Raw genomic sequence first — 13,007 nt, 5'->3', positions numbered from 1 at the left:
CATGGATCACAAAAGTATAGCTCTGATGTCTATGCTCGCTAAGGTGCAGATGCTATCAGGACACTAATGAAGGAGTTATGCATGGTGAAATGAATCTGTGGAAGCTAGACTAAGACCACCATTACTATGGATTGCTAGACTGTGTTGCATCTCTATTGCAGGATTTAACTTAAAGAACTGTAGATCTGAAGGGAACGTGTTCAACCAGAATGTTTTTGTGTGTGTGTGAAAAATGAGGCATGTTCTGGGTTAAAAAGTCAAGGTCTTTGTGATCTTCTGAAGTTGTGCATTCTGTACTACATCATCTCCGGCAGCTTGTTTCACACATTTTTTTTCTCCTTCTCCTTTCTGCCTCTCATTTATTTCTCAGACCATTGGCCCTCTATCATCATTTTTTCCCATCTTCCATTTCCATTAGGAAATATGTGACATTTCTAGAGGTCTCCAGATTCTGCAGCTGTCTTTCCAAATCTGACCTCTTCCAGGTGTCTTCCCAGCCAGTCGGATAATTTAGGGAATCTGCTGACAAAGCTATTCTTTCTTGAGACTCCACCCACCACCACAAACCACACTTGTATGTTATTCTTCCCCCCCTGAAGTCTATGATCAGATTGCATTTCAAAATTAACTGGAATAACTCGGATTGATTTGCAAGGCTAGGTTTATTCACCCTTACACTGTAAGAGTACGCAATACCAGTTTGCTTCATTTCCTTGTTTGTTTGCTGCTTGTCCCTGAAGTTCTTCTGAGTTTATTTGAAATTTTTGTTACTCATGGTACTGTTGTCTTCATTTGATAGCAATAAAGATCTGATGTTTTCTGAGTGCTAGTTTAAACAGAACAGATACTTAACCTCTTTCAAAAGATAATGTATCTCATTACCTAGACAAATGCACTGCAGCATGTAAACAGCTATTTATCTTAATTGGTGGTAATGCAGAAAGCAGGAAGGTTAAATATAACATTGCAAGCACACTGTGATGTTTGCAGGCTGTAGGAATTGAACTGCTGGTGCCAGCAACATGCCACTGAAATTTTAGTCTTCCTGTCCATATAATAGATGTGGTGTTGCATACTAAGCAATTTCGGCCTTCTGAACCAATCTTCAGACCTCCACGTGTTGTGAAATTAAATTAAATTGATTGTAATAGCGAGGTAATTCATAATTAAACAGAACCCAAGTTAAATAACTAGAGCAGCAATGTCTTGTCTCAATTTTTTTCTGTCCTATACACATACTAATATTAAAACAATGTTGTGGTAGACACATCATCACACCTAGCTGTACACACTGTCAATGCTTCTTATATGTGGCCCTACAGATGTTGCTCAAATATAACTCCCAGGAGTCTTAGCCAACTTGACCAATGCTTTTGAGGTGATCTAATTATACATCTATGCTGAGATGTAGATATAGAGAGAAGGGCTTAAAATCTATGAATTCTTTTGAATTTTTAACATCTTAGCATAAACATGGCCTTAAAACATGATCTATTCTCCACACGAGTCCTAGCTCATAATTTATATGCCACTGGATTCTCATTCTTTCCCCATTCACTAGATCAGGTAGTTTCAGTTTATTCAAGCTATAAAACATTGACAGAAAACTAACAAAAAGCTGAAATACATGTTTTTGTAATTTATGGAAAAGCATATAAGGACATTATTTGAATTTTACAAAAAAAGATGCCTCAATTACTGTCTCAGAAGGTCCACCATTTATGACAATTATTAAAAAATAAGCTTTTTATTATGAATATAAAATGTTTCCAATGTTCATCAATTAAAACTTGCATTTCACAATTCTCTGGGAGTTTAATGTTTTAACCAAATTAATCATTCTCAAATGACTAGGAGGCAATATTGATCTTTTCCTTAGGGGGAAAAATCTATATATGTCCCTAACTGTGAATTTTGAGCAAACTTATTGCCCATGGTCTGTAATGGAACTCCCATCAAGTTCAATTTGAGAAACCCTGTTTTAGCGGCAGATATGATTTTTTTGTATGGATTTTATTGTCTACTCATGAGTATTGTCTTGCAATGTGGGCAGTGACCTATAGGTCATCTTGTACTGTGTCTTTGCTGTTTTCTAAAGTTTAGAATGAGGACTTTGTAAATGATTAATTTTCTATGTGGTAGAAACCATACCGAAATGTTTTTTTTTTTTTTTTAGTTTGAGCACTACTGAAATTTGTGCTGTATGGAAAACTCAACTGACTTGATAAACAAAATGCTTCCCTTTGCTGCTTTCTAATAAAACCTAAAAGGGCTAAGTATAAGGAAGAGGCCAACAGCGCAGTTTTTGAAACATGCCAAGTTGTCAGTGAATCTAAGCCCTGTGTCTGGCCAACTCACTCTTGGGAGTTGGACAAATTGATGTGTCAGACTTGTGCCTGATCCTCTCTATGTTTTATAAATGTTGATCTTGAGCTATTTTTCTAGAAAGTGCCCTATAATTATTTTGATCATGTGACTGGAAGGGTTTGAGGCTTCTGTTGTTTTGGAAGACATCTGATACTTTAGTAGGACTATATTTATTTTAATAATTTATATGGCCACCCATCTCACAACAATGACTGTGGGTTGTATGCAAGGATTAAAACATCAGTTTCGAGCGATGACCCATGATACCCAAGATAAACATTACATCCCAATCATAAAACCGCTTCAGCAGCAAATTTCGTCTAACATTCTGGCCCAAATGCCTGGGGAAATGTCAAGTATTCAGAACTTGAAAAGCTAACAGGGTCAGGTCAGGGTCATCTGGCTCTGTGACAGGATGCTGTTCCACAGGGCAGGTGCTGCCATAGTGAAGGCACAATTCCAGGGTCCATCAAGGTGATGATGTTTGATAAAAGAGGACTGAAGCCTGTTAGATCTGGTGGGGCAAATAGAAGTAAAAGGCAGTCACCCAAATAGTCTCGCCATATCCCATGTAGAGCTTTATAGGTGAGAAGTAGCACTTAGAATTGTATTTAGAAGCCTACTGGAGCAGCTTGTGGAGCAGGGTGTATGAGTATGTGAAATTGACAAAACTGCCTTTGCTGCTGCATTCTGAACCAGCTTCAGCTTTCAAATGTTCTTCAATGGAAGTCCCATATTCAATGCATTGCAGGAATCCTAATGGGAAATGTTTAAGATGTGAGTTGTCATGTGCAAGGCCAAAGCCAGGGGACAACTTACAACCACAGCCATTTAATCTTAGTAGGGTTGACCCAAAGTTCTCCTCTATCCAGACCCTCATAGCCTCTAGGAACCAGAAAAGAACTTCAGTAGCATCACTCGGTGAGCCCAGAGTAGAGAAGCACAGTTGGTTATCATTAGTTTACTAGTGATAATGCACCTCACTGGATGACCTTACTCAGCAGTTTCATGTAGATATTATATAAGAGTAATGAGAAAGTAAGAATCTAGAGCAGTGATAGCGAACCTTTAAGAGATTGAGTGCCCAAACTGCAACCCAAAACCCACTTATGTATCATCGAGTGCCGGGTGGGTGTGACCCATTGGCTGGGTGTGGCCAATTGGGTGGGCATGGCCAATTGGGTGGGCATGGCTGCGGTGGTAATGGCAGACTGGGTGGGACTAAAATGTTCAATCAATCAATTCCAACTTTGCAAGATCTTTTTTTCCCGTGAAAAGTTGAAATTGACTGATTGAACTTTTTTTTTTTTTGCACATGGTGGCGGAGGCCTAAAGCGAAAAGGTTTTATAAAACCCAGCTGAAGGCCTAGGACGGGCACGCGTGCCCATAGAGAAGACTCTGAATGCCGCCTTTGGCACCCGTGCCATAGGTTCACCACCACTGATCTAGAGGTTCTCTACAAGGCATAAGTCTCAGGTTCTAGTTCTCTCTCCCCCCAACACTAACATGAAATTAAAATAGTTGTGAATAAAGGAAAAGAACCATTGTAATACAGTGCAGGCCAGGCCAGAAGAATACCATGAACAATGGTATTGACAGCCACTGAGACATCAAGGAGGGCCAGAATGAATGCAGTGCCCCCACTCTAGTCCCCCAGAAGTCCCCAACAAGTGCAATCAATGATTTTCCAGTGTTATAGTCAGGCCCTAATCCTAATTGGAAAGGATCCAGATAATCTGCTTCTTCTAGGACCAGGTTGGAGGCTGGATGAAAATTGTCCAGTTCTTGTGATCCATCAACAGTCTCTTAAGAAGAGGGCAGACAACTGTGTCTTTCAAAGCAGACAGAATAGTTTCCCACAGTGCAGTATTTTGCCACTGTCTGGACCCAACCACTTGTCACCTCCCAGGAAACCTTAGTCAGCCAGGAGGGACAGGAATTAAAATACAGGTAGCTGAACTCACAGCACCGGGAACTCTACTCATTTCATCAGAGCTAATATGTTCAATCTCTTCCCAGATAACTGTCTCAGGCAATTCCAAAGGACCTGGTCAGCCAGATTCCTACTGCAAAAAAACCCGGAGTGTTTTTATCCACTAGATGCCTAGAAGAGTCTTCATGGCAGCCCTGCAGTTATTATTGTGTCCTTTTTATCCAATCTGCAGATATAATAAGGGTTGAGAAGTAAGAAATCTCACTGTCCTTATTGCCACAAAATAATCTTTAAGAAAGGCTATTACCTACATTTGGTGAGGTTCACTTGTGGTTTTTCTCCAGCTGCATTCTCAGTGTCCTTATGCCATGATATAAATGTAATGAGTGGGAGCAAAGCTTATTTCTAGAAGAAACCTAAAGGTAAATGAAACTAAGATTTTCAAAAAGATGAAGGGACTTTACAGGGTATACATTTTTATACAGAACTAGAAATCTTGTGAGACTTCATGACTCTTCAGACTGCCAAGAAGAGTAAAGTATTCCCTTACTTTTCCAACTGTATTTGGTAAAGCTTGAAAATCAGATTAAGTTTCCTAATAGTTCAGCACAAATTCCCTAAAGATCCAAAGACCCAACAAGTCATCTCCCTTTCTTAAGTATTTGAATTACCAAAAGGGATATCATCCAATTTGAGGGATATCATCCAATGAAGTACAATGTTGATAGATAATTTGCAACTCGATGACACTAACTTTGTAATTCTGATAGTGTTGTTTAAATTCCATTTTTTATATATATCTTTCAGCTTTGAAGAGATCCTTTGAAGTCGAAGAAGTAGATCAGCCTTCAAATTCTTCTACTCCACAAAGGCGGACACCCAATCCTCTTGTGAGGTCCACAGTGTCCAGTTCCACACAGAAATTCCAAGATCTTGGGGCCAGAAATTCAGAGACTCCTTCCAGACATGGGGAGTCTCCAGCACAAAGATCTCCCAAGTCTTCTTTAAGGAGAGTTGAGATTTCTGGGCCAAAACATCCTGAACCAGTGTCCAGAAGAACAGAAATCTCCATTGACATATCATCTAAGCAAGTGGAAAATTCCACCTCAGGAGCATCAAGATTTGGCCTCAAGAGAACAGATGTGTTGGGACACAAGCCTCTTGAGACTCCTCCCAGAAGGACTGAGATCAGTATAAGTAAGCCCCAGGACCAAGCTCTTCGCAGAATGGAAGTCCCCTCAAAGATCCCTGAACCAACCCAGCGCAGAGTTGAAGCCACTAGTCCGCCTTTGCCTGATGTTGCTACCAAACGTGTGGAAATCCAAGTAACAAAATCTTCCGAGGTCCCCGTGCCGCCAATCAGGCAGACTGAAAATGTGGAGCATTTTTCAACCAATCAACATCTGCCACCAGAACCAAAGATACAGCCAGTGGTGACTGAACTGCCACACAAAGGCCAAGAAGGTAAGCAGATAAACAGTTTTTTTCTTTTCAGTTCTTTGTCCAAGTCTCTTCCTTTCAGAGATTTTTTGCCAGCCACCAGGATTATAATCAGTTACTATTCTAAAAAAGAAAAGAAAAGAAAAAAGAAATTGGTGTATTAATTCATGTGTATTATTTCAGTTATAGCTCAGCTTTATTTTACTTGTTTGACTTTGTTGTTGTTGTTAGTTGCAAAGTCGTGTCCAACCCATCGCGACCCCATGGACAACGTTCCTCCAGGTCTTCCTGTCCTCTACTATCTTCTGGAGTCCATTTAAGTTCACACCTACTGCTTCAGTGACTCCATCCAGCCATCTCATTCTCTGTCGTCCCGTTCTTCTATTGCCCTCAATCTTTCCCAGCATTAGGCCCTTCTCCAGTGAATCCTTCCTTCTCATTAGGTGGCCAAAGTATTTGAGTTTCAACTTCAGGATCTGGCCTTCTAAAGAGCAGTTGGGGTTGATCTCTTATAGGACTGACGGGTTTGAACGCCTTGCAGTCCAAGGGACTCGCAGGAGTCTTCTCCAGCACCATAGTTCAAAGGCCTCAATTCTTTGTCGCTCAGCCTTTCCTATGGTCCAATTTTCACATCCATACATTGCAACTGGGAAAACCATGGCCTTGACTATATACACTTTTGTTGGCAAGTTGTTTGACTTATATCCCCCCTTTTGTATAGGACCTTAAGATGGCAACACATATAGGGCTCCCTCTTCCTATGTGGTATGGTGGGCTAAGGGATCTGCCCAAAGTCACCCAGGGAGCATCTATGGCTGAGAGTGGAGTAAAATCTCTGTCTCTCCACTTATAGTCCAACACCTTAACCTTTATACCACACTGGCTCTTATTATATGTCTGGATTACTTGAGGTAGCAATAAGATTTTGATTACTATGGTAAAAATGTAATAAGTGATACACCACTGCCCATTGCTTTTATATTAATTGAGGGATGGAATTATGTTCATATTTATTTTAGACTACTGTGGATGAATTGTGTACTTCTGAATTGGCACTGGATTTCTGTGTTGATTTACAGTTTGCAATTAAAAATCTGAATTTTATAATTTATAACAGAGTAAGCAAGTACATTACATTCATTGGATTTGAGATCATTGTTACCAAAGTAAATCACCGGATCTTTCCATTTTGAAAAAGGAAGATTCTATGTAATGTGTTTTCCATAAGTTAGATACATTGTATATGAACAGTATAGTTTCTAGTGGTCACACAACGGTAGCATTACCCAAACTATGATTACAATTCTTGAGCCTTATACTATATGGCCCCATATAGATAATTCAGGCAGTAAATGTTCAGAATTTGCAACCAAGTTGCATTTTTGGGTACAAAATAGATTGTATAATGTCCAGGATTAGTGCTCAATACTAGAATGTGTGTTGGCTTTGAAATAAAGTCCTTCTTCAAAGAGCTATCATATCCGGATAGAAAAGGTTTGTGGGGCTAAATTTGGAGATCTTTAATCACAATCTGGTTGTAATAACACAATTATTTGTTTATGATTTGCAGATATTTTAGTTGGCTTTAAGAAACATATTAACATGGCAGTGGTTTTTGGTTTTTTGTTCCTTAATAACCCACATAGCTACCTACACTTTTTGAAAGATTTCCATTACAGTTGTCCAGCTTGTTTTGACTAGTAAGCTAGAATTCTAAAATTACCTACAATTGTATATAATTAGCATTATAAGTTATTATCTTAACCATGCTGGCATTTTATTTGGTGCCAGGCATGAGACTGGGATCTTGAATATCCTGACTTTCAGATGGCAATTCAGAGACAACTTTGCCGTTTAAGAGGATGAGAACATTTCTGGCATAGCATTTGCCGTGTTTTGACCTTCCAAAGAGAGGATTTCATAGATACTCTTAAAATATTTTTTGTACACTAGGAACACACTATGAAGGAATGCAGTCAATCAAAACATTGTGATGTGCATATGCTCTGCATTGTGTTCCCTTTTTATTATGCTTTAGTATGCAGAACTGTTTTATAGTAACAAACAACTCAAATAAAAAACAGTTGTTTAAGAAGATCCAGGGCTTTCTGGCCTCTTGCAACTGAAGACTAATGGTTTTACTATAGACAAAAGCAGTAGTTGGACTGTACTTAATTTTTCCTATAGGGATAAGTGTTCAAAAGGTGAATGCTTCAAAAATTGAGGGTAGGGGCTGTTTTAAGATTTAGGGAATCTTCCTTTGTTCTTTAAATGGTGTTAAGTCTACTTTTATTTTTGCATGCTGTACCTCAAAATATTAAAAAATGTGTTGATTTTTATATTGCCATAGTAGGATGGCACAGAGCAGAGTTTTGGTGTCACAAAAAAGGACTTGGGATCACATGCAGTATTAGGGCTATTTGTTTCCAGTCTTAGATGAAAACATATTTTAGTTAGTTCCTTGCTGTACTTTTGTTCTTTCTCATGTCACTGAACTGATACAAATTCAATTTCCTATTCTCCTCTTGAAGGTTTCATATTCTTTGCTACAAGACTCTCTTTAATGCTTCAAGGCCCATTTGTAGTAGCATTTATGGTTTGAAAATATTTTAGTTGGACCTAATAAAAATATTACCATAGTGTGGTTTTTGGTTTTTTTATTTCTAACACAGAGAACTTTCCTTGAATGCCAGGCTGCTGATTCTTTTTTCTACCTTCTTCTGCTAACAAGGTCACACTTTTCCCTTTGTTAAATGTAATGTGGTATTTAGAAGATTCCTATTTTCTGTTGCAGTTTCCCCTTAGTATTTATATGTGTGCTTCTGCTTCTCTGCACAGGTCTGATCAAAAAAGAGATTGTGAAAAACATTAAGGGGTAGACTCAGATTATTAGAAAGCTGCTCTTCTACAGAAAGTGTATATATAGTGTTTCAGATTTTTTTTTAGTTATGAAAAAGAATTGATAAGGAACAAGAAAGCTGTATCTAAACTCATGCATGATATGGATAGTTTTGCTTCCTCATTTGTAATATTGAAACTTAGAATCATTCACTGCAGTGAAAGATAGGATCGGTGCTGAAGAAGGACCTCTTTATATAAAATATAATTAAACAATGGGCACTAAATAGCAGTTTAGAAGGTTTTTAATATTCTTAATCAATGGCAAATGGTTTTCATGGATGCTTAGTAAGTTCAGAGTAACAGGCATACATCTTATATTCTAGTGGCTAGGTAGTAACGGTAGAGATAGAAGAAGAGTGAGTTGTCCGTGTTGTGAATTAAATGAGTGAATTAAATCAGCCACTCTGAGGACTTCCGGTTTTGTGCAATAGCAACACAGCTGAGGGATCATGGAGTTCCGCACCGCACGGCTAGTTTTCGCCCTGTCAGGGGACCCTTAAATGGGTCTAAAGTCACCCTGTAGAGGCAACGAAGAATGAGGGGCACCCTGTCAATCACAAAAAGATGGTGGTCTTTCCGTTTGATCTGGGGGAAGCCCTCCAACCTGACAGCAGAAAGGTTAGCCACATCCCGATGTCTAGCCCTAGCTACCAGCATCAGAAGTCCAAAAGCACCAACTGAGAACAACAGTGAACAGCATGTTGGAAACTGGGTAAGAACATCAATCTTCTTTTCTTTAATTTGAAACTGATTTCCTGGAAAAGATTCCCAAGAAGCAAAAAAAAAAAAAAAAAACTCTGAAAGTGAAGGAAGAGGATTACAACCCTACCACTCCATAGAAGGAAGCTGCAATTTAATTTTTTAGGGGACAGAAATATATTGAAATTGACTAATGTAAAGGTATAATCTGGAGAAAACTGAACACTATGGAAATTGGCAAGACTTTCCATTTGAAAAAATATGATTAAAATTATAAGAAAATATATTTTTTTTCGTTTTGGAGTTTAAAAAAATAAATAGTTACTGCCATCTAGTGGTGGACTAAAGTATAGCACTATAGCTGCCCTGCATCAGAAATTGGTAAGACACCCAGAAAAAGAGCACAACCTGTTCCTTTGATCATCAGTCTAAACAAATAACAGCTACAATTACATTTATAAAAATACAGGACAAACCCCTTAGTAAACTGAATACACTGATTTGGAAAGTTTCTTGGCAAAAGAAGAAGGTGAGAGTCAGACCTAAGAGATGACTCCACCTACCAGATGGAGTATTACATGAATAAACACCTGTTTGAATATGGTTAAAGGAATAGTTAAATTTTGGATATGAATGGGTTTTATGGCAAATGTGATTTATAGGTAGTATAATATTTTTTTTATAATATGGGAAATGTAAAAATAATGGGATGACTTAGATGAATAAAATGTTTTGGATACAAAATGTAATCAATTTGGAGAAAAATATATTTGATAAGAAATGTTTTAAATACTGAGGGGAGAAACTAAGCTTAAACAAGAATAGGCAAGAGCCAAATTTAAGAGAGATGATTTGAACTAATAGATGGAGTACTATATGACTAACTACCTATTTGAATATGGATAAAAATAGTTAACAAGTGTACAAAATGTTTTGGATATCTAAATGTAATCAATTTTGAGAAAATTATAATTGATAAGAAATGTTTTGAATATTGAGGGGGAACTAAGCCTAAATAAGAATTCTGAAAATAGGACTTATAGCGATTTACATAAGATGATTTTTTTTGCAAAAGTAATTGTAAACTGATATGTCTAGAAAAGATGTTACATACTGATGATATTGTTATCTATACAAACACTAGAAAAATGCTTATACTTAACTTTGTATGTATTGAAAGTACCAAGAACTATATCTGCTTCATGTTGGCAAAAGGAGAAATTTAGTGGAAGAAGAGAAGATTAAGGAAAGATATTTCTAGTTAACATACTGATTATGAAATTATAAAAATTAACTATTACTGATAGTTGTTAAATTTATGAAGCCAGACAACATGTTGTTTACTAAGCACTAAAGATTATTATTGTAAAAAATATATTTTAAAAAAATAAATCAGCCACTCTGTGTCATTAGCCTGATTAAGAAAAGCCTGATTAAGAAAACATGTTTTCATTCTCCAAGTTTCATTGCTACATGTTTTAGGGCAGGATGGGGCTTTTAAGTAAGAACTTAAACACATGTGGTAGAAACAACTCTTCTACTCCAGTTATTTCTTCACTTTATTGAATGATATTCCTTGCACCCAAGACACCTTTATAAATTCTCCACCTTTTTTGTCTCCTATTGTCATAATGTCTTGGGATACACAGTGCTAAATATCCATTTCATTTCTTGTATACAAAATAAATTATGACTAGCTTGATTTAGCAATACTTAGGGGCTCCTTTACAGCAACTGTTTACTATGGTATAGCTCAGAGGCATCCAATTTTAGTGGACATATCCTAGTCGTTTAGCCTTTGCCACATTCTCCAGCCCAGTGTGGAGACAATCTAAATTTGTCCTTAGCTGTTCCAGTTCTAAAATAGTGCTTTCTCTCTTGGGAAGAAAGCAATTTCATTTTGCTACTTTAGTTCCATTTTGCAATCTTAATGGGATCTTTCCAGGTGCTTTGATGCCAGTATTGTCATTCTTTTGCAACATTGCCATTTTGGATTATTTGAGAGTGAGCTATTAAGTGACAAAAGGTCTGCCAGTTTTTTCCTCTAGCCTCAGGAACAGAAAGACCAGCAAATCTGTTTACTGGTCTTCTGGAAGAGTGTAAAGTACTCCAGCTGAAAGGTTGGCAGGATTGAAGATAACTGGGATGAAGTGGGAAGATGGTTCCTCAAATATTCAGTGAAGCTTCTTTTTGCTTCCTCTCACATCCTCAGCCCCATCAATCTGGGTGATATTTGGTCACTGGCCTACATGTCTTCTGGAAATGGTCTAAGTCAGGGGTCTTTGAACTTGGCCCTTTTATGACATTGGACTTCAACTCCCAGAATTCCTCAGCCAGCGTGCCTGGTTGAGGAATTCTGGGAGTTGAAGTTCACAAGCCATAAAAGGACCAAGTTCGAAGACCCCCTGGTCTAAGTGATTGATTATTATAACAGAGCATTTCCACCCTGTCAATTGGGCACTTTGAAAGCTGGCTAAAGTCCCAGGCGTCCACCCATCTTTACCTAAGACAGTGCCACATATTTTAAGGGACATGATAATGCGATTCTTTCCTCTGATTGCTGGTGTTGGATGGGAATGGAAACAGTCAGGGGAATCACTGCCCGTAAATTGTCCTGCTTTAAAGCTGTAGGTGCAAAACGTATTACTGAGGTGAATTAAGGACAAACCTTTGGGCACTGCAAAATTATGCTAGCATATTTTTCTGCCAAATCGAGGACTGGAGGAAAGCACAATGAACACAGCCATGGTTAAAAGCCCTAGAAAGCATGGGCTACTACCAACTTTCAGTTTTTGGTTGTGACTGTTGAATTCTCATAGCTCATGAACTTTTTTTTATCACTGGTATACTGGAATATATTGGAATTGGAGATGTCAGTAATAAATCAGTGCAATAAGGAAGGAAGGATTGTATACCATTATGTACAATTAAGAAGGCATCCGTTTGCAAAGGCAAAATATGTTTTCATCCATGCTCCCATTCACAGAATAGGCATCATAATATTGCTTTTTTTATCCTCAGCTTTTTAAGCAGTTGTGCATAAGAATTACTAAGAAGATTATTGAAAGAATACTTTTTCAAAGGATATGGATATTATTTTAAATAGAGCTTTGAAAATTATCTTGTATCTCCAACAGGCTGCACTAAGATTCTAACAAGGTAGCTGATGAAAAGGTTAAAATGCATTGAATTGTTTTTCAGGAATAACAAGTTGGAGTTGGAAAAACTAAAGCTTTGAAACTTGTGAAACTAAGACAGGAAATCCCCTATTTATCTATTTCTTTCAGTTAGTAAGAAGAGGAGACCCTCAATGGAACATGAAAATAAAGTAAAATAAAATAATCTTGATTGGCTAATTTATATCTGTTAGATCACAAAGAGATGAAAGCAACTGAATAACAAATTAATATCAACATTAAATCAGAGCTGAAGGAGGTGGAGAAAAGCATTTTCTTAGCATAAAAAGGACATTTTAAACAAATGTTTTTGGGAATGATGCAAATATGCTATTTACTAATTTATCCCGGATAGACTATAAAGTTTTGTCCATTAATGGAACTTTTTGTTACTTTGTAGCAACATTTTATTTATTTGATTTATAGACTTCCTATCTATAATAATATCTTACACAATTAAAACATAAACAATACTAAAAATAATTGTCTA

General features: G+C 37.5%; 1 protein-coding gene across 3 annotated transcripts in view; it reads left to right on the top strand.

Moving 5' to 3' along the window:
• The window catches only part of SEPTIN9 (septin 9), a 264,545-nt gene that overhangs the window by 150,259 nt on the left and 101,279 nt on the right, over positions 1-13,007 (top strand). For all 3 annotated transcript variants that reach the window (XM_039328025.1, XM_039328027.1, XM_039328026.1), the window contains one exon: positions 5,109-5,765. In XM_039328025.1, the coding sequence (XP_039183959.1) occupies positions 5,109-5,765 (657 nt within the window). The remainder of the gene's footprint in view (positions 1-5,108; positions 5,766-13,007) is intronic.

Source organism: Crotalus tigris, unplaced genomic scaffold (genome assembly GCF_016545835.1).
Source record: "Crotalus tigris isolate CLP2741 ecotype Arizona unplaced genomic scaffold, ASM1654583v1 scf7180000024370.6872682, whole genome shotgun sequence".
Classification (NCBI taxonomy): Eukaryota; Metazoa; Chordata; class Lepidosauria; order Squamata; family Viperidae; genus Crotalus; species Crotalus tigris.
The sequence above is the reverse complement of the archived record's forward strand: the minus strand, read 5'-3'. Positions and strand labels throughout refer to the sequence as shown.